The 25,246-nt window shown below is 38.2% G+C and overlaps 1 protein-coding gene across 8 annotated transcripts in view; it reads right to left on the bottom strand.

Annotated features, from left to right (window-relative positions):
• ELMOD1 (ELMO domain containing 1) overlaps positions 1 to 25,246 on the bottom strand; it is a 69,992-nt gene that overhangs the window by 10,838 nt on the left and 33,908 nt on the right. For 4 of the 8 annotated variants that reach the window (XM_036324470.1, XM_036324471.1, XM_036324473.1 and 1 more), the window contains 9 exons: positions 24,758 to 24,893; positions 18,806 to 18,988; positions 18,646 to 18,674; positions 17,257 to 17,354; positions 13,222 to 13,351; positions 7,357 to 7,490; positions 4,907 to 4,975; positions 4,131 to 4,154; positions 788 to 838 (listed from right to left, as the gene is read on the bottom strand). In XM_036324470.1, coding sequence (XP_036180363.1) covers positions 788 to 838; positions 4,131 to 4,154; positions 4,907 to 4,975; positions 7,357 to 7,490; positions 13,222 to 13,351; positions 17,257 to 17,354; positions 18,646 to 18,674; positions 18,806 to 18,950 — 680 coding nt within the window. In that variant the 5' untranslated portion in view covers positions 18,951 to 18,988; positions 24,758 to 24,893. The remainder of the gene's footprint in view (positions 1 to 787; positions 839 to 4,130; positions 4,155 to 4,906; positions 4,976 to 7,356; positions 7,491 to 13,221; positions 13,352 to 17,256; positions 17,355 to 18,645; positions 18,675 to 18,805; positions 18,989 to 24,757; positions 24,894 to 25,246) is intronic. The other 4 variants (XM_036324474.1, XM_036324469.1, XM_036324475.1 and 1 more) reach the window with 4 other exon arrangements.

The raw sequence follows: 25,246 nt of genomic DNA, 5'->3' as shown, positions 1-25,246 counted from the left end.
TATGGCAAAGACTTGGAAACTATGCAAATATCCTAAAAAAGTGATTGGTGAAGTAAATTATGGTAATCTCATATAATATATTCAGACAATAAAAGACTATCTAAGCAGAATATAGAACATTATGTATTGAACAAGCCCAGTTTTATTATATACACACACACGCAAATGTGTACAGAAAGCAGGCTAGGACGAAATGTCACAAAATACTAATATGGGTATGTTAAAGTAATAATATTGGGGTGATTTTTTGGTTTACTTCCCTATATTTTCTAAATTATCTATAATAAATCTATATTACTTTTAAAATTAGAAAAAATATAAATATTTTAATGCTCAGGGTATATTTTCTAGTCCCCTTTCTACCTGTCTATAAAAATTAAATGAAACAGTTATTAAGTCCCATCTGGCAATATATATCCAGTACATTTAAAACAAGGTCGCTGTTCAAAATATTTTTAGATAAAATGGGCATTATAAAAAAAAACTTCTAAAGTAAATTTTATCTAAATGCCTATACTTGATAGAAATTCTTAAAAGAAAACTACCAAATACAATTATGAATGATTTCTGAAATGATTTTCATATCGTTTCTAAACCTTGCAGTTGGTGACAGGCAAAGTAGTATTATATAATCACACAAATACAAATATATCCAAAAACATAAACCGTCCTTTTAAAAATTCAACTGGATTATATATTTCCATCAGGACAAGTAGATTTTCATCCTTGTCATCTTTGACAGAGCTCCTCAGACATTTTTGTTCTGGTTCAGAAATCCAACACTCACCCAATTGCTTTGTCCATCCTTTTCTGCTCCCATTCTGCTTTGCTGAATTTGCTGAATGAATGAATAAATAAAAAAATAAATAAATAAGATATAATCTCTAATTGGTACTTGTTCCCTTTATGTTCATGTTTAAACGGTTACACAGATGTCTGTAACTCGGTTATCAAACAGAAACCCATGAAAATGTTGTCAATTAAAAAGCCACAATACAATTGATATGGAGCTTAGAAATGGAATTGTTTAAAGCTATGCTACTTATTCCCTGCTCACTTTAGTTCAGCTTTGGGAGATAGCCCTAAAGGCCAAACATTATGATACTCTTTTATACTATTATTAATTAGCAAACAACATTTCTCCCACGAACCCTCTCCTCTAACTAGGTGCCACCTCTCTCTCATGATTCCTCATGTTTGGTTTTATGTCTTGGCATTTATCCTACTCAGCCTTGTTTGTGATGTCTGGCACACAGCAGATACCGAATAAATATTTATTGATAAATAAATAGATTTAGTGAAGAAGAGGAAGGAAGGAAGGGAGGGAGAAAGGAAGGAAGGAGAAGAAAAAAGGAAGGAAGAAAGAGAAGGATGGAGGAATACTACATAGGTTTTAAAAAATCTGTCTGAACAAGTGCTATGGCATTTCCTCTGGTTACGCAAGGACAATTAAGCCATAGAAATTCCACTTTTAATCCATTTTATAATTTCAGCTTCTGCACAAGGCTGTTTGAAGAAAGGGTCCCATCATGGAAGCATTCTGAAAATACCGCCTTGCATTCTATTACTATGTGAGCAATCCTCACCCCCTCCGTATGGCTAACGTCTTGTAGGCAGGAACCACATCCACTCTTCATTGTGGTTAATGGGACCTTCATTCAGTGTTTTACGCTAAAACGTGGTTAGCATTGGAACTAAATACAATTTTAAAACTAGAGTTATAAACATTTAGCTTCCAAGTAGGAGAGAGTTTTATATAGTACACGACAAACACTACATTAAAAGACGCACATGTAATACACACAGCACACCACAAGAACACAATGCAAAGTTTATATTATCTATATGTATTTTCTACCTTGTAAATGACTACCTATAATCCAAAGTAACTATCTTTAATTCATGTGAAAATAAATGTCACCTTTTTTTAAAGTGTTACTGCCCGCCAACAAAGCAACCAATCAGCCAAAGAGGCATCAGGGCACTTTTACCTTAAAAGACTCATAATCAAATTAAAATGAGTTGTGTGCGAAATTTTTTTAAAATATATTTTTACTGAGTTCAGAGAGGAAGGGAGAGAAGAGAGAGATAGATACATCAATGATGAGAGAGAAGCACTGATTGGCTGCCTCCTGCACGCACCCTACTGGGGATTGGGCCCACAACCCAGGCATGTGCTTTGACCGGAATCGAACCTGGGACTTTTCAGTCTTCAGGCCAACACTCTATCCACTGAGCCAAACCAGCTAGGGCATGTGCGAAATTTAAGAAACTTTATGTAAGTGAATTTATAAGCACCTATTTTTGCTTCAACAAATCTTTGTAAATACACAATTTTTTCCACATTTATTAAATCTCTATCTGCACTGAAAATATAAGAGAAGCCCAAACAACCTCTACTCATTTGATTACCTGTAGGATATCCTGACCCCAGAAGAATGAGTCCTTCTCTTCAGGAAACACACACACACACACTAGCACACACACACGTTCTCCCCCACAAACAAACAAACAAAACCTACAGTCAAAACTCTCCTTTAAACTTGAATCTACTTTTATTCCTCAAGTTACTTCAGGACTTGATGGATGGATGTCCCCGCAAGCAGTGGTGTCTAATGCTTGCTGACGGACAGACAGGAGAGAGTTTTTCTGAGTATCTACAGGCTTCTCCCTGTTGAACACCTGAAATATTTAGGGCCTGACAGAACCCATGTTGCTATCACATTGGCCAATATACAGGGTGTCTCAAAAAATGTATGCATACTTTAACAGTTGATAGCTCAATTCTGAAAATAAAATGTATTTTAATAAACACTGCCTTTATAATTATTCAAAGTATGTGTGTACATTTTGGGGGGACACCCTATATATATATATTTTTCAAATATCAGTGAAGGACAGTAACATTTTCAAAACATTCTGGCTTGTAGCCAGTAAAATTTACCATCAATTTGAAGTGATCCATATTTGAACAATTCTATTGTAGCTTGAGGGACAAAGCACTGTAGTTTTATGTGCATGCCCTGTGTGCGCGCACACAGGCACATGCTAGTGTCTTCTTAATCACACAAACCCTCAAATACTTCCTCTCTGATGCTGACGTGGGAGGTAAAACTATAAAGCCTTTCTCTGAGAATGGCTGACAGACAAAATTAATCCCCCTGCAATGGTTAATCAAAAAATACTTTAAGCTTATTGTCTCTTCCCAAGGACCCTGGAGGATTCGTGTCCTCTGGCCGATGCTCCTCTGGGAATGCCACCTGACATTGAACACAGACTTCAGTCAATTTTAATTAGAGGGAGTTCAGAGCCCCTGCATCTCAGAAATAGGCAATTCATGCAGTGTCGTTAAAAATCAACATAGCTCGATTTTAGCCATGTAATATATCAAGAAGGAGCTGAGTGACTTTAGTGGTTTCCCAAAGTAAGATAAAAGAAAATAATAATTTAATCTTATGAAAGATCAAAAATATAAATTTGAGAAGTATAGTATAATTAAAGGAGCCTTAGATAACAGAAGCTAGAATAAGTATAATAGCACTTTGGGGAGGGGAACCCCAAAGTCAATCTGCTTCTGAATTTTGAGGATGATGTGATAAAACCTAGGATTTAGTTAGAAAACATGAACACTAAAAAGGAACTTGCCATGCTGGGGAGAAAAAGTGATACAAAACCACAATTGCAAAATAGCAGAACTCCTTATAAGAATGACTAAACCATATATAACTACTATATGTAATAATGAAATGAGAAATGCATTAATAGAAGAGAAAAATTTGCTCTGTGACACAGAATTCCTACATAAAACGTCCACCTCTGGGAGTGGGTGGGGTCAGAACATGTGTGGAGAGGTGGTCAGCCTTTAGGTGAAGTGTTCAAAATGTTGCTCCAAGCAGGTGTAGCCATGGTTGTAGAAAGGGGTTTTGACATTACCTATCAGGTTGGTTTAACCTGGTTTTTCTCGCCTTAAAACAGAGCCAAAATATAATACACTATATTAAATTAAAAGATAGAAAATGCTTGCTTTTTGAAAGATTTTCATGAACTTATATTTCTTTAAAAAATTTTGCCTATACTTATTCTAAAAGAAAATAAAAGCAACAAAACACAAAGCAAAGGAAAAAAAATACCTTATTTCCTCTTTAGTGATATCCCTTCATGTAATCAGGTAAAGAAAAAAATTAGAAAGGTAAACAAAAGTACAAATAATTTAGAACCTAGAATTTTATTTAAAAGAAAGAAAAGCCTCAGCAATTCCAGACTTTTCAGTTAGTCCCTGACTTCATGACTTTCATCCTCCCCTCCAATCCCCCATCATACACTGTGTTTCTGAACTTTTTCTTCCAGACTCTACTTTCTCCTTCTAAGCTTACCTCCTCCATCTTCCTGGACAACAGTGATTATATCATTCCCTTTAAATACATATCTCACTCTTACGGTTCCATTTTACATCCTCAATCCCATAAGTACCTGAAGATTTTTTGTAGGTTACATCCATTTAATTCACAAAGAACAGCATGTTTCAGGCTTATGATTTCCATTTAACATCAACAAAAACAATATGCACAGAAAACCCTAAGGCAACCATATAGAGTAATATGTAAATGTGCAAATACACTTTAAAACACAAGTCATTCCATAGTATTTGCAAGGCAGAACCTTATGGTAATGAAGGCCTCTACCTCGTGCCAGCTAATTTAATAATCATTTGCATGTAGAGCTAATGCAAATCAGTACCTGAAGTTTTAACTGTCTATTCAGAATCTGTCAGAAGGGATTGTTTGAAAGAGCTTCAAGCCTCACTTTCGGTGGTGTGACTCCTGAGAAGCTCATCAACAGACCCACGTAGGAGAAGAAGTTAATTCTACCTCATCCATAAAGCCTAATCCACCTTTTTTAAAATTACCTGCATTTTGGATGAAGAGAGTCAGAGAGGACCTGCTGAGCTGCTGGGGTGTCCCTTTCCGCAAAATACCTGCAGTTGGAGGGAAGAAAATCCATACTTGCTGAATGCATGCACTTTAACCCGATTTGAGGCCATTTGAATTCAGAGATGGACACTCGCATAAGATTGTTACCTGTTTCAGCTCCTCCAGATAACAGCTTTCCTGATTAGAATTTTCCCAATACAATGACAGTATGATAGGGTAGTTGTAATACTCATATAGACTTGGGAATGATTACAGTAGGTTTGCAAATTTAATTATGAACTTTGCCATTCCCTAGAGAGCCCAAGATATCCTCATTAAGGGAGTTATAGGTGAGGGGGGCAGAAAGAGGCCCCTCATAAGGCAGAAAAGTGTGGAAGAAGGGACATGAGGAGGGACTTCGACAGACAAAGGGCACAGAAAGGAGGAGACTAAAGGATACAGGATGCATTTCAAATGCATTTTTCTTGGGGAATATTCATGGAGTATTTGAATTCTGAATAATTGGAAAATCTCTAGAGCTTAGAGATGTTAAAAATAAAACTTAGTTCTGGGGAAAAGGAGGAAATGAAGTTTCCTAGAAAATGAAACTATAGCATGCCATTTAATTTGATGTGAATACATTTCCTGCATAATTCTAAAGAATAAAACAAGCTCTTGAATTTTGTTTTAGAAAATTTCACGTAGGGGAGGCAGCCAATCGATGTTTCTCTCTCACACTGGTGTTCTCTCTCTCTCTCTCTCTCTCTCTCTCTCTCTCTCTTTCTCTCAAATCAATAAAAACATATCTTCAATGAGGATTTAAAAAAATATATCACTATTCTCACTTTTAGGGTGTGTCGAAGGATACAAGAACTAGCCTAAAAGGACTCCCTTTGGCTTGAAAAAGAATGACCACAAATGACTCAATTGAAGCTTGAAAAAAAATAATGAGCAAAATTAATTGAATCACAGTAAACATATAAAGACCAGGATTAAAAATAATATTTAAAATGTAAAGAGATAGTCCCCAAAACATTTTTGATCACTAACATGGGAACTAGGGCACCAAGGCCTCAGGCTAAAAATTGGCAACTTATTTAGTGAGCATCTGTCCTGCCCATATTTTAGAGAAGCCAAATAACCATAGTGGATAAAGGGAACTGAATCTCTACAGAATTCCAGCCAACAACTGTGGGAAGAACGACAGAATTAGAAAATCATTTTTTTGCACAATTAATTGGTTCAGTGAAGACTACTGAAGGAGGAAATGGTTAGATAAAGTGGGGGACTTTACGATGCAGCTGTCAAACTGTGATGCCTCTGACCTATCTCAGCCTGGGAACCAGACTGGGGACACTGCAGGCCTCCCACCGTGACATCAACCTGAACCTCTTCAAGCCTTTCTGAATACCTGCGACTTTCAGGACATCCAGGGGATGGGTATAAATGCAAACAGGCAAATCTAGACCATGGGACATTTTACAGGACAACTGGCTGGGGAACTTGCACAAGTTAACAGCACAGCAGAGGGGTCAAAGGGAGAGAGAGGGCAGTGGGAGAGAAACTGCTCCAACTGAAAAAGACCGGAGACACATAATAACCAAGTACAATGTACACAATTGGTTAGAACAAACCAGCTATAAAAAGAGATTTTTGAGAGAACTGGGAAATTTGAATCTGGACTAAATATAGAGGACATTAAGGAATTATTATTAATTTTGATAAATGTGATAATGGCATTTGGGTCAATGGAAGGGAATTACTCATGTTTTTTTTTTAAAAAAACTTAACAGTGAAATGAAAAACAGTGTAAGATTTTCATTAACATGCTTCTACCTCCAAAACAAATATGACAAGTATTTAAAAACCTTGATAATTACTGAATCTGGGTGATTAATATAAGGGGAGTTCTTTATAATCTTCTCTCTGTTGTTATATATACTTAACATTTTTCATAATAAAAAATTTAAATAAATAAATTTGAGATTTGTTTAAAAGAATCCATCTAGTTTGCTGGATAAAAGTAAGATGGTAGCTTTTCTTTAAAAAATAACTTTTTAAAAAAATACATTTTTATTGATTTCAGAGAGAAAGGGAGAGGGAGAGAGATAGAAATATCAATCATGAGAGAGAATCATTGATTGACTGCTTCCCGCACACCCTCTACTGGGAAATCAAACCCACAACCCAGGCATGTGCCCTTGACCAGAATCGAATCTGGGACCCTTCAGTCTGCAAGCTGACGCTCTATCCACTGAGCCAAACTGGTTAGGGCAAGAGGGTAGCTTTTTAACTTTCATGAACCTGAGTTATCTCTCAGAAGACTGGAATGTTTTCTTGGAATCTTCTTGGAAGTAGCTTTTGGAACTAATAACTCAATTTTATCATTTCAGCCTGAGGAGACCAGAGCCTCACTCTAACACTTACCCATTCTTCATTTACTTACTGCAAATTGTACAGTCCCAGAAGTCCCATTCCTCGAAAATCCGTTTTAGGATCATCACCTTGGAAGCCAATTTCACACCATTGCTTAGAAATCCGAGATGCTAATGGAGTATCGGGCTTCAAGAATTTCCATAACTGGAGACAAAAAAGAAAATTAGCCTTCTGACATATGCACATAAATATTCTTCCCGATTGGCTCAGATCTTTTAAACTACACCACTAGGAGGAGCTTTGCAAAAGTCAAATACATGCAAATATATAACAATTAAAGATTTGATCATCTTTCAGTTACCCAATAAAGCAGTTCTCAAAGTGTTGTCTGAATACTCCTGGAAGGTCCCCTTGACCTTTTCAGAGAGTCTGGGAGGTAAAAACTATTTCATAAAAAAACCAAATAGGTTATTTGCCTTTTCTTTCTCATCTCATGAGTACAGGGTGGAATTTTCCAGAGGCTGCATGACCTCTAATGATGTCATCCCTCTGAAAGCAGTGGAATGTGTACTTTTATATTTTAGTGTTTTAAGTATTTCTGCTTTAATTTCTAATCAGATATTATCTCTCACACAAGCTGTTTGGAGTCCTCCAAAAATATACAAGAGAATAAAGGGGAGGAGAGAATTTTGAGGGCATGCATTCCCTCAGAAAATGCTTAACCTACTTTATTACCAAACTTTTAGCAACATTATTAACAAAAACAAAAATGGATGGACTTGAGTTTTATTTCTTACAGCTCACCTATAATGATGTGAGAGCAAATACACATAGCTAAATAAAGGAAGAACAATAATGTTCATGAATAACCCTCAAAATATATTAGTATGTTTAAGAGTTACCTAAAAATGTTTCAACAATAATCAATTTTGTATTAATGGACAAATGTAGATTCTAAACACTATGTTTGTCACTGTTTAAGAAACCAGTTCTATTTTTCTAAGCTTTCTGTAGAAAGATACCTTTAACACATATCATTACTTGAGAACATGAGACACCCATCTCTATATAAATATATAACGCTTTATTAGTTCTTTCTAATAAATAGAGAGGCATGCAAACAAATTTACTTGTAAAAATATTAATAATATTTTATATTTTCACTATAGAGACAGATACTAATGTTAAAGTTCCTTATTACTATTTCAACATGATTCAACTTCTAAATTGTTTATTCTATGTTATATAGATTTTAAAGTTTTAGCACAACAGAAATACACAAACTCCTTGCTTTATAGTCAACTGTCACATATCTTTTTTTTTAAACTATTTTTATTGATTTCAGAGAGGAAGAGAGGGAGAGAGAAATAGAAACATCAATGATGGGAGAGAATCATTGATTGGTTGTCTGCTGCAGGCCCCACACTGGGGATTGAGCCCACAACACAGGTATGTGCCCTTGGCCAGAATCGAACCTGGGACCTTCAGTCCATAGGCCGACGCTGTATCCACTGAGCCAAACCGGCTAGGGCCTGTCACATATCTGACACAGTATAAAACAATGCTCAATCACAGGAAATACCAACAAAAGAGTTGTAATCCATCAAAGTTATTTTAGGCACTAATCAATAATTATGTGTAATTCAAATGATACAATATTTTATCTTAGTGGCACCACAGGTAATTTTACTCTAAAAAGTGAGAGAAAATTTTCAGAGGAAAGAAAGTAAATATGTCATTCTTGAAAGCAAAATATGAAACATGGGTATAAGAAATCTGTTTTTATTTTATCCGTATAAGAACTTGCCAGTGCTTTGCATTCATCAAAACAGAAAATGTTTCTGCATTCACCAGAAGAGTACCAACAAATGAGAGAGAAGTTCTCTTTTAAAAATGCCTTTAGGAACCATTACTGCCACAATGAAAAATAAATACAAACAAAAGGAAACAGACTGTAAAGCTCATCACATTCATGCGGACAATTATTTGATGTGATCTCAGGGCCCTACACTGCTTAAATGTACCTGGTCTCATCAAGTGAGTGAAATAAAAACAAAAGCAAGCATTTGAAGTCATAAACTTCATTCACTGGCAGAATACTTAGTTTGGAGGAGTAAACGTTTAAATAATAAAATGCTTTAAAAAGAAATTCCATTTTAATAATTTCATGTATCAAGCTAGATAAGACGAATGGCTAAAAAGTGTTCTAAATTAAGTTCTTAATCCTTTCTGCTTTAATCAGGCTCACTTTTTTGGTAAATGAAAGTTGATTATGCTAAAATACTTATATGAATGCCACCATGTGTATATTTCCCGTAGAATGTTTGAATTACTGCATTCTCCTCCGATAGAAAGGCTCGTCCCTGAAAAAACTGAGGGTCAGAGGCAGGGTGCCCCTGAGGGAATGAGGTTATTTCTTTCACATTGGAAGCCGACTGGAAATCTGAACTGAGGTGGTGTGGTTGGGGCCTCTGGTCGGGACCTGGGACTGTGCTCCTGGGAGTGGAGTTATTACAAAGCCACTTGCCAAGCGAAGGAGACCAAGAGCTAAAAAGGGTGATTCCAGTGGCAGGTGACAAGCTACCATGTAGAAACTGCATGCTGCATCAGACTATTATCCATCAAGGTCCATGTTCTTTTAATTCTGTTCTCTGCACGGAGCCTTTACTGCAAGTGTATTTGTCTGCCTCATCTCAGGTCTGCTGCAGGGCAAGGCCATTCATTCAAAAGCAGCTTTCCACCGTGAGACTCCCTCTTCCCATTAGGACAGCATCTTTTAATTCGGGGTTATATTTTTTCTATTAAGTCATGAATCCCCCTAAAACTTTGCCTTTATTATTAATTTGGTTTAAAATGTTTAATAAAAATGTCCATGTGAATAATTCACATGGACAGTACCACATGAATACTAGTATAAAGTGATATTATTCAGTTTCATTCCAGCCTATGTTTAAATGATCATAAAATCCAGATTTTTCTTTTTATTCTCTAAGTAGAGACAGTGATAACGGTCTCCTATGTTTAAAAATCAAAGCACTTACACAAAATAGCAATATATTAAAACTCCTAAACCAGGAGTCAGCAAAGTCTGTCTACAAAGGGCCAGAGAGTAAATTCTTTAGGCTTTGGAGGCCACACGGTCACTGCTAAAACTACTTAATTTTGCCACTGTAGTACAAAAGTGGTCACGGACAATACGTAAGTGAATGAATGGATGCGTTCCAACAGAACTTTATGTACAAAAATGGGTGGCTGGCCAGATTTGCTGACCCTTGCTCCAAACAATTTTATAAAGTAGGTAAAAAGGGTATTAGTACCCATTTTTAAAGATGAAGAACCCTAAGCTCAGTCAGTTAAACACGAACCATGGGCCAGTCTCTGGAAATACAAATGGGAACAAGACATGGCGTCCCCCTTGAGTGGTAGTGCTGTAGTGTAGAGCCCTTTCTAACTGTGTGAGCTGGACAGTCCCCTAACTGCCCAGCCTCAGTTTCCTCACCTGAAAAATGGGGAAAATACCTATATCTCACCAAAAGGTTATTGCGACATTTGCCTACATGACTGGCACAAACTAAACACTCAATGAATGTTTTATTATTACTGATTTTGTTACTATCGTACTTGCAATTTGAATAAACTGAAGAGGGAAATAGAGACCCCACTCCTAAGTTTGCTTGGGGAGGATAGAAAAGATGTCTAAATTCAATAAATAAGGTCTTAAAAAATTAAGCAACTTCTGCTGTAAAAATAATGGGTAACAGAGGGAACAGCATGAGCACATATGTGGGCACAGGGGATGGCACCACCACCTGGGTCAGGGTGAGTGGCAGAGCATGGCGGAAATGCGCTGTCTATGACGGATACAGGAAAGATAGCTTGAAGAAATAAATCAGAAAGGGTCCCAAATGCATGCTAAGGTGCATGGGCTTTCTACAGTTAGGCCCAGGGAACCTGAAGTTTTTAACCTAGAGAATGACATGACCAGGTAATCCCTCCAACAGTATTTAAGGAGACAGGAGAGAGGAAGTGTTACTGGCCCAATTGGAGATAATGGCTAGAATAAGGCCGTGGGCATGGAAAACACTGGAGAGGTATTTGCGGGGAGCTCTACAGTAAGATGTAGTGATTTTTGTAAATGCATAGTATCTCTCTAATTAGATTGCAAGCCACTTAAGAGTAGAAAGGATGCCTCTCCTCAAATTGCCTAACACAGTGGTCGGCAAACTCATTAGTCAACAGAGCCAAATATCAACAGTACAACAAGTGAATTTCTTTTGAGAGCCAAATTTTTTAAACTTAAACTATATAGGTAGTTATGAACTTAATTAGGGTACTCCTAAGGCTTAGGAAGAGCCACACTCAAGGGGCCAAAGAGCCGCATGTGGCTCGCGAGCCGCAGTTTGCCGACCAGGGGCCTAACACAATAGTGGACGGTCCTGGCTGTGTAATTCCCTGTGTGAACCAGAACCTGGACTAAAATGATTGTAGTTTGCTCACCTCTAAAGTAAAGGGAACAACCATCACTTTCCTTACATCTTATAATGGTGGCAATAAAAAATGGTAACACATACATACTGAAATCCTGACCACAGATAAGCCATATCACAAAAGTTCTTGACGTGTATCTAATGAACTACAATAATTCATGCACTCACCCATACTGACTACTATGTGCCAGCACACAGCCAACAGATCAGCTAAGATGGTGCATAGCAAGTACTCAAATTCCATTGGTTCAGTGGGCATCTCAGCCACTCAAATGAATTGTTCAGGTGGTTGTGGCTGGTGTATTAATTATATCACCCCATTTCTCTTACCTTCACCTCTTATTTCCCACCTTGAAATCATTTTATTGAACTCAACTTCCTTTACCAGGAATGGAAAAAATAAGGCAATAAAAGGAGATGAAGCTCAGTCAGTGGCTTAGCTAAAATTAAACAGAAGCGAAAGGAAAGGAGAAAAACTATTGCTAAGAATGTGGCTTCTTTAATGTTTAACGATTCACATCAGATCTGGCACTAATTAGTAGAGACCAATGAGGGATCTATTTAAGTACTTAGTCCTTTCACAAAAAACCACAACAGGATACACTTCTAAAATTACATCTTTTATTGACATTTTTAAATAAAATAAAGTTAGGGCAGCTAAACAAATATTTTCTTCCAATTTTGTTACTGCCTTTTTGAATTTTAGGCACTGCTCTGGACATGGGTGCACAAAGATGAATAAGACCTGGGCACTGAACTGGTTCGTAAAGCTACTCTTCTTGCTGGTTCAGATGTTGGAGGTAAATTTTTCATTGGAAAAATCATGTGAGAATTTAGGTGTAAAGCCAATTTTCTCCTGTAATCTGAGAAAGCATCAGAGGTGTTTTCTGTGGGCTTTCACATTGAGCTCAAGTTTCGATTGTTTAACTGTGTTGAAAGCCAACAGGAGAAATAGCAATCATCAAAGAGTGTCCTGGGATTTCCATTTATGACTTTTAGTAGACATCAAAAAAGATGAGGTTGGTTTCTGCTTCAGCAATAGCCCTCTTGGGAAATTACCCAAGGCCTTCATGATGATTATTTATTCATGTAACGTGGAGACTATTAGAAGAGGAGGTGAAGGTTTATATCTGGTGTGTTAAAATTGCTGGGAGACTAATATGCAATTATAAATATTACTTCTGGCTGTCAGAGCAAAACCCTGAGACTCTTACATGATCTGATGGTGTACTATGGAACATAAGATGCTGCTCCAACGCACTGAATTTTAAGTTAAGAAATCAAGATAAAAAATTTTAAATCAACCTTTAGAACTACTCATCTGAAATGTTTTCTAAATTCACTCCTGAATATAGATGCTTTTTAGGATAAAGTGCCTATCGCACAGCAGGCGCTTAGCACACATCAGCTGGCCTAAGTGAGGGCCGGCAATGTGTTCGAGGACTGACCTTCAGAAGCATTTCCTCGTGTTGGGGGTTATCAGAATCATAGGGCTCTCTGCGCAGCTTTTCCACATCTGCAATAAGGTTTCTGTAGCCGACGATCTGCAGGAGGCAAGCCTGGAGAGAGATTCCCAGCCTGTGGTGTTCAAAAAGGAAGAAACACACATGAAGAAAAGCAGAACATACGTTGGCATTTGTTCACTTGATGTAATCACAGCAGGACTTGTCCTATTTCTCTAATATCTAGGGAATTGCCCAAATAGCATCTGTCTAATGGAAGCACAGTTTCTTACTGCATCTGCATGGACAGTTGTAAAACTTGGCTAAAACTTACCTCACATTCTGGCCTTTTCTTAAGCTATGTTGCAACAATGCGGCTTAAGAAACAAGGGATTTTTTGTTCTTAATCCTCACCCAAGAATATTTTCCCGTTGATTTTTAGAGAGAGTGGAAGGGAGGTGGAGAGACAGAGAGAGAAACAGCAATGTGCGAGAGGCACATCGATTGGTTGTCTCCTGCACTTGCCTCTACGGCGGATCGAGCCTACAACCGAGGTAGGTGCCCTTGACCGGAATCAAATCCACAACCCTACAGTCTGCCCGACGCTGTCCACTGAGCCAAACCGACGAGGGAGTTCTTGATGCAGGTGATTTGTAAGTGATATGCAGAAAATATAGGTGATAATGGGTTCCTAGGGATCATTTAATCCCCACTAGGTGGGTATATCAGAACACTTCAGAAGGGGGTGTGTGTGTGTGTGTGTGTGTGTGTGTGTGTGTGTGTACAGACTCAGAGGGAGAAATAGCCCTCAGCGACTTAGGAGTAAAAAAAAAATTCAAAACACCTCTGCTTGGGAGCATTCTTAACAGATAGGCAATGCCAAGAGTAAGAACTCACTATTTTACAAGATTTGCCATTTCATCCTGACTTCTCTAGTTGCCAAAACACTTTTCTTTAGGCTGAAACAAAATCTGTTTTCCTTGTTACCAAGTGGTTCAAACTCTGTTCTCTGAGCAAATGTATTTCCACCTTTCCCCCACCGTGCCTATTTATTTTCAGATAGTGATTCTTCTAGTCACACCTGCAGTGTTTAAAAAAATTTCCTGTTCCTTTAATTCCTTCTCTTGTGACATGGTTTTCAGGTGTTACTATCTTGCTCAGTCTTCTCTGAATGTACACTGTTTAACAGCCCATGACAACATATCACTGGAACAGAAAACAGTCTGGCAAGTGTAATACACAATCATTACTTCCTGTGATCTGAATGCTGCTTTTCTCTTCCACAACCTAGGACAGTGGTCGGCAAACTCATTAGTCAACAGAGCCAAGTATTAACAGTACAATGATTGAAATTTCTTTTGAGAGCCAAATTTTTTAAACTTAAACTATATAGGTAGGTACATTGTTATTAACTTAATTAGGGTACTCGTAAGGCTTAGGAAGAGCCACACTCAAGGGGCCAAAGAGCTGCATGTGGCTCGCAAGCCGTAGTTTGCTGACCACTGACCTAGGAGGTAAAATAGGGTCTCTTTAAGCAGTCACAAAACACTGCAAGCTTATTAAACAGATGGCTAACTAATCACAAAGATTATTTTTTCATGTAAACTACTGTCACATAAGTTATTCTCCTACATTCATTTGATGGCATTTTAAATCTAAAAGTGGTATTTCATGTTGACTTATTCCTGTTAAATTCTTTACAGTCATTTAGCTTTTGGGTTAAAATAGTTGAACGTTGGCAACTTCTTATGATTTAACCCAAGAGTTACTCTTTGGTATACTCCTACTCCTAATTCACTCACTAAATTTGAACATTTTTGTTCTCGTGGTGGTCATTCTAATCATGATGACAGTGTTATCATTACCTTTTTGGGGGGAGGGGAATAAGATGTATAGAAAGTTAAGACTAAAGTTGGGGGCAATAGATAATTATGTTTTAAAATTATATACTTACTCCAAATGTAGAGGACAATGTAAGATAACCCAGAATGCTAAACTTAAATAAAACTGAATGTTCAATTAAATGACCCTTGTTACCATAGGACCAAAAAACCAAATCAGATATCTTAATATAGGAAAAGTGAACAGTGGCACTGGGCACCCAGGAAACCAACACAGGACTGAAAGAGTTAATTTGGAGGGAAAGAAGAGAGTGGGAGAAATTAAAGAAGAGGCCACCAGAGAAGACAATTCAATTTTCACTGTAGTGATTCTTATCAGCAGTTTAAGCAGCACTTGAAAAAATGTAATTAAAACAAATAATTAAAAGAAAGTGAGGTGGCCCTGGCCAGTGTGTCTAAATGGTTAGAGTATGGGTCTGTGCACTGAAAGGTCACGGGTTCGATTCCTGCAGGTACCTGAGTTGGAGGTTTGATCCTTGGCCCCAGTCATGCACTATGCAGGAGGCAACCAATCTACGTGTCTCTCTCACATCAATATTTCTCTCTTTCTCTCTCTTCCTCTCTCCCTCCCCTCCAATCTTTCTAAAAATCAATGGAAAAAGTGAGGAGTAACAAAAACAAAACAAAATAAAACAAAAACCAAAGGGAGGTTAATAGTAGTAATGACTTGATAAATTATAAAATATTTCCCCTAGCCCTCTCTATTTCTTGATTTTTTTCCAGAAAAGTATTTAAATTTTAAAAATCACATTTTGTCAATGTCTATCTATGGGGGAAAAAAGTAGCAAAATCCATATTGAGGTGTAAAAACACAATCTCCTACCTATAAGGTTTTTTTTTTTTCCTAAAGGAAATCAAAAGAACAGACGGCAAGGAAATGCTTCTGAGTGAAACATGTATCTTTCATAGAAGAGACAGAAAAAATTTTCTATTAAATCTAATCCAACCTCTAAATGTGATTATAGGTCTAGTATACCCCTCATGCCTAATGGTAGTCTTACATTTTTTTGTTCAACGTAATTTAAAATAAATTGTCTTATTATCACCTTCCCAGAGATATAAAATATATGTCAAAAGGTTTCAAAAAGACATTTACTGCATAATTAAACCACCTTTAATGGCTGAATAAGAAAAAGGCAGCTAATTAGCTGGTGTCTGCAGAAGAATGGTACGGAGCCCACGTGGAAATGGGAGTTTTGTGATGAGCCCCAATTAGCTGGTACTTAGAATCCCTCCAAGAGACAGACACATGCAAAGTGCACTCTGAAATTCCCTTGACTACAGCTCCCTGTCGCTGGCAATGAAAAGCCTTTCTCAGGGACAACATCTGAAGTTCTCATGCATATCTAAAAGACAGCTTGATTGTTACCTGCCTAAACTGTCTCTAAATATATCTGCATGCAGAATTTACTCTACCCAATATCCTTAGCTCATTTTTTTTTTCACTGAAAAATTTCTGTTCCCAGTTGAATATATAAAGCTAATTTTAAATGTCATGTACATTGCCAAATGCATTTTAATACTTCCAAGATGAGATGAATAAATTACAAAGTTCGAACATCTTCTTACAAAAACTATCTCTTCCTCCCACACATGCCCTCCACCCCCCCCACCTCTTGGTTTTAAACTGTAAGGTCAGAAGTCTTCTACAGGACTCACTGGGCTAAAATCAAGGTATTCATGCCTGTCCTTTTGACAAGCAGATAGGGACTGTCTCTGGATTTTCAGCCTGTGATGAACTGACAGAGCAGAATTGGCTCAGGCACATTTACAATTTAAACTTGGACTGCACTGTAAAACATGGGCATTGCATGGAATGGCTTGATGAATGGGCCCCCTTTATTTCAGCTGATACCAGAAGCATCCATTATATTTCTTACATTCACTGCATCTCAAAGCATAAGCATAAATCACAACAAAGTACAAGGTTGCTGCTATTTACAAATATGGAAATGGCACCTTTTTCTTTATTTTTCATCTGAAATTCAAAACATTAGAAATGATTGGGGGTTGGGGAGGTGAAGAGATAGATAGGTACTAGTAAGTAAATAGATAGAGCAAGCAAGCATGCTATAGAAATGATGAATATGAAGCCATGACTTGTGTTCTATATATACAAAATAATAAGCATAATTCTTACTGTGGATTTATATCAGGGTTAATTTTTTTCAGTTCCATGATGTCTTCGATAGTTTTTTCAATAGCATCAAGGTGAACACTCACTGAAGTCTGCAACAGCTAGAAAACATGTTTCAATCATTTCCCTTGTCATGAACACCAGTGGCTTAAGCAGGATTTATTTAGGGGCTTCAGGTATTTGTTTAAAGCTTCTCCATGAAGATACTAACCTAAACTAAACTTAAAGAAAAATTTGATTTAGTACTTGAATTCTAGTGAATTTGACATTTTCATGATGGGGGTAGTATACTTTTCCTGATTAAGGTAATAACATAAAACAGAAATAGTAAGTTGTGTATTTTTTTTTTTACCATTTTCAACTGTTTTAAATTACTTATTAAAATATTATATTTTCATTTTCTCTCTCAACATACCTGGTTTCTATTGTAACTGGGCACTATGTCTACAATTGAGAGAAGTACAAAGGGGAAATAGTCTTAAATACCAAAATCTATATATATAAAAGCCTAAGCAACCGAACGACTGAACGACCGGTCATATGACGTGCACTGACCAAAGGTGGTGAGGCCCATAGCTACAAGATGGCAGCGCCCAGTCCCCTCAGCCCCACTGGAGTCCCACAGTCCTTTCAGCCCCGCCAGGGGTGGGAGCAGGCGTATGGTGTGGCTGGACCCGCTCTCAGCCCCCCAGCCGCCCAGGGCCGGCCCAAGGAGAAGGCAAGCCTCGGATGTCGGCTGCCCAGTCACCCAGGGCTGCCCCAGGCTCAGGTAACCAGGGCCACCCACGGCTTGCGCTGCCAGCAGTGGCAGCAGCAGAGGTGTGATGGGGGGGTCGCCTTCCCCTGATGGACAGGTGCCTCTCGCCCCTGAGGGCTCCCAGACTGTGAGCAGGCCAGACTGAGGGACCCCCCCCCCCCAGTGCATGAATTTTCATGCACCAGTCCTCTAGTTAAATAATAATATTCAAGAATCTTGAGAAAAAAACAATCAATTTTCTTTCTTATGTGGATACTTAACTATGTGCTATAAACACTGGAATAGTGACTTTGATTTTCTTGGAAAATCTTGAGCAGAGTTAAATGATTTGGATATTAACACCAGAGAGTTAATGCTGCTCCCATTTTCAAGTTATTTTTATTTTATGATTTTGAAAGAGGTATAAAAAAAAGATGAATTTGACAGTAAAGTAAAAAGTGCACCTTACATCTGCCTTAAAATTCACATACAGTGGCTACTTTCATGTTAAAAGTAAAGGCAATTCTCTCTTCTCAGTTTTTGTTAGTTTTTATAGATAATGGTATATTTTGTTTCTTCAAACTTTTACTCTTTGATTATGGATCTGAGCTTCCAAGTGAAAAGTTGCTGAAAAATATAGAAACAATTTTACTTACCTTACTTTTTGAGCCTCTCAATGATGTTTCTATAAAAGAGATAATTTTAAAAGTGATTAAAAATTACCCTTTGCAAGTGGTTTAAAATTACTGTTCTGAGCTATACCATCCTCAGTCACACCAAGCCTACATTCTGCTTACTTCTCTGTCTCACGCTTACCGATCTTCATGGTTCTAGAAGCTCCAGGCTTGGTATTGTAACAGATCCGCTGCAGTTCACATCTTCCGGTCAGCTTCCTCATGACAAATTTCAGGCAGCGCCACAGAAACGTGCAGTAAAAATACAGGCACACCTGGATCAACATTCTGTCAAAGACAAAAGATAGCACCTTCCGCTAGGACTCTGGAAGAGAATAGGAAGCGGCCACCACCAGCGAGAAAAGAAGCCCAGAGGAAAATCAGCCGTTAGACGTCTGGGTTCACCAGTTTACTTCATTTGTCTAATCCCACATTATGTTATTAGAGGTAGCTACAAACCCGCCCTTGGGAGGGAAGCCCAGTCTGTGAGGACACACTTACTATGACTGCAAGCAACTCCAGAAAGCCCTGTTCTAGCAAATTTGATATTCCAACTACCTGAGCACAAGGCACTTAAAAACATTTTAAAATAAATCAGCACATTTTACAATAACCAGGACCCAGAGATGGTCTTTCCCTTAGACAACGGGAGAGAACACGTCCTGGCAACTCCCCTCGCCTGCGTCTGTAGACAGCCGCTCAGCTTGCCTGGATCATCTCCAGCCCATCCTCACTGCCCCTTCTGGCCACTACTTTATTTCTTCCCTGTTTACATTCTTTTCTCCTTCCCTCTGCTTGCCTTTAGGCCAGCGGTTCTCAACCTGTGGGTCACGACCCCTTTGGCGGTCGAACAACCCTTTCACAGGGGTCGCCTAAGACCATCCTGCATATCAGATATTTACATGACGATTCATAACAGTAGCAACATGACAGTTATGAAGTAGCAACGAAAATAATTTTATGGTTGGGTCACAACCTGAGGAACTGTATTTAAAGGGCCAGAAGGTTGAGAACCACTGCTTTAGGTACTGCTGTCCCCTTTGAGGACCTGGTTGTGTGGCTACCTGTCCTCTCTGCTGACCAATCCCAACACTTTTTGAACTTGCCAGAAGGGCCTCATCAGTTCACTGAACAAGCGTGCTGACTTTTGGTTCTCCAACGTCCTCTGATTCAAACCTTCCCCAAACTCCACCTTATGACAAGTTTGTTCTTGATCCCTGCTAAATAAAGTTTCCTTAATTGCACACCCTATCTCTAATAATACCTCAGCAGACTATGAAGTAGCTTACAATGCCTCTGGCAGGTGAATTTGTGTTTTATGCTGACTTTTATTTTTAATGTGTCGGTGCCTACTACGTCACGGTACTGTTCAAAGTCTCAAAATGACTCAAGCTATAGAAATAAAGAGGACTCACAGCCAGAAAGTTATATTCAGTCATCTTCTATTAATATTACGTGCTCCTAGTAGGCAGGAATATTTCTATTACTTCCTGTTAGTGGCATGTCTAAAAGATGGTTCTTCTGCAATATTCACTAATTCCCTCCAGTTCTAACATAAGGTGATCCAGGATCATTCAGATAAATTAGAGTGGTTTACCAATAGCCTCAATGATGTGATTCATCCCTGAATATGAACCAAAACCTTGAGCAAGTTTCCCTTTGTTCAAATTGCTCTGGCCCCAATATCTTGAACAGCCTGTGTTAAAAATAAAAATTTCCAAAGGCTAACTTGAACAAAAGCATAGGATCTATCTATAATAATAAAAGCATAATATGCTAATTAGACTGGATGGCCGAACTGTGGAATGATCTTCCGGATGAAGCTGGGGCTGCGAGGGCTGAGCCCCTTGCACAAATTTCGTGCATCGGACCTCTAGTATCATATAAATGTAAAGGAGATGGAGGAAACAGTAGAAGAAACCAAACTGCTACACTAAAATAACAAAATGGAATTCTTTGTAGGCAATAAAAGTATGTTCTAGAATGTCTAATAATACGAGAAAATGGTCATAATATGCTTATCAAATAAAAAGAAGTTAGAAAGGCATTGGTATGGGATGATCTATATTTTATTTAAAAAATAAACAATGTTTAAGGGTGATGTATAAATAAGAAGAAAAAGAATGGCGGGATACACAACAAAATTGTTAACAGTGGTATTTCTGGATAATAAAATTGTGAGTAATTTTTATTTTCTGTTTTGGTTAAGTATATTTTCATTTTTTCTATAAGAAGTATATGTTATTTTAATTTTTATAAAGTTGCAAAAACAATTAAAGTGTATAAAATTATCACCAAAGCCATTATAAAAGTGCATTTAAAATTTATATGGGGAGTCAGATTCTGCTAAAAGACAAAAAATGAATTTACTGTGTTGTGAAGTCTGAAATGCAACTGTTTTAGTTAACAACTAGAGCCCTGGTGCCCAAATTATGCACCAGTGGGGGTCCCTTGGCCTGGCCTGCATGATCGTGCCAAAACCGGCTCTCCAGCATCCACCAAGGGGTCCTGGATTGCGAGAGGGAGCAGGCTAGGCCAAGGGACCCCATGGGTGCACGATCGGGGCCGGGGAGGGACGCAGGAGGTTGGCTAGCTAGGGAGGGACCGCAAAAGGGCTCCAGGGCATGTCTGGCCCATCTCACTCAGTTCTGATCCGCTGAACCCCAGCAGCAAGCTAACCTACCAGTTGGACCGTCTGCCTCCTGGTGGTCAGTGCACGTCATAGCGAGCAGTTGAGCGGCCTTAGCATATCATTAGAATATTATGCTTTGATTGGTTGAATGGATGACCAGGCACTTAGCATATTAGGCTCTTATTATATAGGATGTTCCAAGATCTATTAGGATTTAGGTTATTGGCTTCCAAAAAAAAGTAATCCTAAAAATAAATTTAGTGGAACATTTTAATTAGAAATTTAATAAACCTCCATTTACTCTCTTGGAAAAGTTTTCCATTTTTCCAACTATTGGATAGCTATGCCCAAGAAAAAGATTAAGCACTATCTCTGTGAACTGGTCACCAGCCAAATGGCAATGATATTAACTGCTGGTAGGCATCATTCTATTACTAAGTCAAGGATAAAAAGCTTCCCATGATATCTATCCTTAGGGTGTCGTGTGCAGTTTCCAACGCAGTTTGCCTAGAGTGTGGGCCAGCTCCTCAAATGAAGCCTTTTAAGTTCGTGTCAGGACTTCATGATAATCAGGTTCTTGGGGGGCTAAGTCTTCCTAGAGAAGAGAGTTCCGATTATTATTTAAGATGAACCCCTGTACTCACCCTACTTAGGGTACAAGCCACCAGACCCTCTTATAGCTCACAGTGAACTGCAGAAAGCTTTCCCCCTACAACTTCTCCAGCAGATCTATACAAAGATGTGCTTGAGACCTTGAAGTGTCATCCCAGGTGGCAGAAAGTATCCAGATATGGAGTGACTTAAAACCCCCTGGCCTCTTTGTATATGACAAGAATATGCCTGGGGAACTGTTTTGCATGAAGATAGCCTTACATAAAAGAAGAGAAAAGAGATAGTATTCTATTTGCTTTTATTTTTTTTCTTTCAGCTCCCCTGAGGATGCTGAAGCTGTCAAAGTCAGGAGAACCCAGTGGAAAACTTCAGGGAGGGGTTAGAGATGCTGCATCACTTGTAAGGACTCACCACTATGTGAGGTGTATCACGTGCCTCTCACATAATCACATAAACAACACCACAGATCATGAAGGAGAAATGCCCATTCCAATTATGAAATGAGTTATACACAGCTTCCTTACCCTTTCATAATTCCTGGGCCAGTCGTTCTGATAATGGTATTTATTATCAAGGATATCATTTTTATTTTTTTTCTTTGTTGTTTTTTCTAATGGGCCAACATACCCACAAATATTTCATTAAAAGGCCAGCTTGCTATGCCAGGCACTATATTTTCCTGGTATGCTAAAAACTATAATTTTTTTCAAGCCAGACTATCGACCAATGTTTTGACAAATATAATTTATTTTGCATTTAGATCATAAACCTAAAGCCTGGTCAGAGATGGAAACGCCAGGGCTACCTCTTTCTTTGGAAGACTTATTCTGACAACAGCTTGCTTCCTCATGAAAGGACCAGAGGAGCAAAACCTCCTTAAGAGCATCTCAGATTGGCTGTTCTTCACCATCGAGTGCTGCCAGGAGCTCACTTCTTTTTGAAAAATATATTTTTACTGATTTCAGAGAGGAAGGGAGAAGGAGAGAGAGAGAGAGATTGAAACATCAGTGATGAGACTCATTGATCAGCTGCCTCCCGCACGCCCCCTACTGGGGATCGAGCCCACAACCCAGGCATGTGCCTTAACCAGGAACGGAACCATGACCTCCTGGTCAACAAGGAGCTCACTTTTTAAATTCTTGGATCTATTTAAGTCCCTACATTGTAAAGTTTAAGGAAAACCGCTGAAGGTCCAGAGGAGAACAGTAAACATGATTAAATATTTTGTGAGAATGTTAAATTGGTTTGGCATGTCTACCCTCAAAAGGAAGAATGAAAGAAATGGATCTTTAAATGCTCTTAAGCTAACCAGTGGTTGGTTTAGGAACGGAAGGAAGGGAGGGAGGAAGGGAGGGAGGGAGGGAGGGAGGGAAGGTCTGATTCTCAACTGATTTAAGGATGGATTCATAGTACCTTTCCTCCTCTTAATTTTCTCATCTCCTTATTTTGGCATGCCTTGAGTGGAGACATCTCAAGTGTATCTAAGAGGCAGATCCCATGTGCTTTCTTTAATCCTATCCTTCCGTTCTTACTCTTAGAATAAGAATTACAATGGGGGGAGGAACGGAGACATAGGTAATACTTTCAATAATAAATATTTTTTTAAAAAAAGAATTACAGCCCTAACCAGTTTGGCTCAGTGGATAGAGCGTCGGCCTACGGACTGAAGGGTCCCAGGTTCGATTCCGGTCAAGGGCATGTACCTTGGTTTCGGGCATATCCCCAGTGGGGGTTGTGCAGAAGGCAGCTGATCAATGTTTCTCTCTCATCGATGTTTCTAACTCTCTATCCCTCTCTGTAAAAAATCAATAAAATATATATTTTAAAAAAATAAAAAAGAATTACAGACACACCCTCTCTACCATCTGAAACCCTTGCTCAGGGATTTGTAGCTCTGCTTGTTTTTAACTCCTGTCCTGAATCACCAAACTAATCAACTTAGTTTTAATTAGGGGGATATTTTGCTCTTTTTCTTCATAATACTAGACTTAGTTTTCTCAGTTCTGATGGAGGATTCGCAACTCACTACTGAAAAGATGTGCTACATTTTGTCGGAATAACAGCCAAATTTTCAAGACTATGAGGAGAAAATACTGATCAGCATATCCTATTTTTAAGAACTACATGCACAGCATTTTTTGGTATTTGTTTCAATTTTTTAATCACAATTTTTTCAATGGTGTTCCAAAAGGAGTTATTGCAGTAAGAACTTATAGTCTAATAAGGAAAATGACAATAAGTTAAATGACTTGCTTAAGCTCTGGGATAATCTGATTTAATAATAAGACTTATTTATGCTGAAACCAGTTTGGCTCAGTGGATAGAGCGCTGGCCTGCAGACTGAAAGGCCCCAGGTTCGATTCCGGTCAAGGGCATGTACCTGGGTTGCGGGCACATCCCCAGTAGGAGATGTGCAGGAGGTGGCTGATCGATGTTTCTCTCTCATCAATTTTTCTAACTCTCTATCTCTCTCCCTTCCTCTCTGTAAAAAATCAATAAAATATATTTTTTAAAAAATAGTAAGACTTATTTAAACATTTTCTCTTTCCAGTATTTTATCCTACTGTCGTTTATTAGTATGCTGCAGAGTGGGGTTTATGGCTGAGTTCACAGCAGTATGCTCCTTAAAGACAATTATGATCACGTTTATTACTGAACATTCATTCTCTAGCTTGAACTAGAATAGCTACCCAATGTAAATTATTCAAAATGGATCATATCTCTGCTATCGAGTAAAAGCAAGTCCCTGTCTTGTTAGAAGAACCCACTCAGCAGGAGTGGAGCCTCTGAAATAGGAGATGCACCTAGCACCAAGTGGCCTCCTGCCTGTGGGGTGAGGGGTGTGGATACCTGTAATGCAACACTACTCCAACATCTTAAATGTGTGACTCTGACGTCTTCTTTTGGAATAATAAGAGAAAACTGGTTTATTTTGAACAGTTTCAATGAGTTTGTTAATGAAAGTTAATTCTTGCTTGAAGAAATCCTGTAATAAATAAGAAGTACACTATTGGTAAGGAAGGAAAGTACAAAATAATCACAGTTCTTTGTTCAAACCACAGTCTCCTGAACGAAACACTTTTCATCCAAATGGGCATAAAGAACAACAGCAAATCGCTCAACATTTCTAGCATTTCATGCACTTTAAAAAATATTTACTATTTTATTTATTTACTTTTAAATTTTTATTTTTTACATCAACTTTTTAAAATGACATTAAAATTTTTTCAGTTGCTTTTGATGAAAGCCTAGTTGTTGTTTTTTAGTCAAATATATCAATATTTTACTTTAGAAAATTTTCAGTTGCTCTATTGAAGTGGCATTGGCCATTAATTGGAA

Source organism: Myotis myotis, unplaced genomic scaffold, assembly GCF_014108235.1.
Source record: "Myotis myotis isolate mMyoMyo1 unplaced genomic scaffold, mMyoMyo1.p scaffold_m19_p_10, whole genome shotgun sequence".
Classification (NCBI taxonomy): domain Eukaryota; kingdom Metazoa; phylum Chordata; class Mammalia; order Chiroptera; family Vespertilionidae; genus Myotis; species Myotis myotis.
Note: the sequence above shows the minus strand (reverse complement) of the source record. Positions and strands in the feature narration are given on the sequence as shown.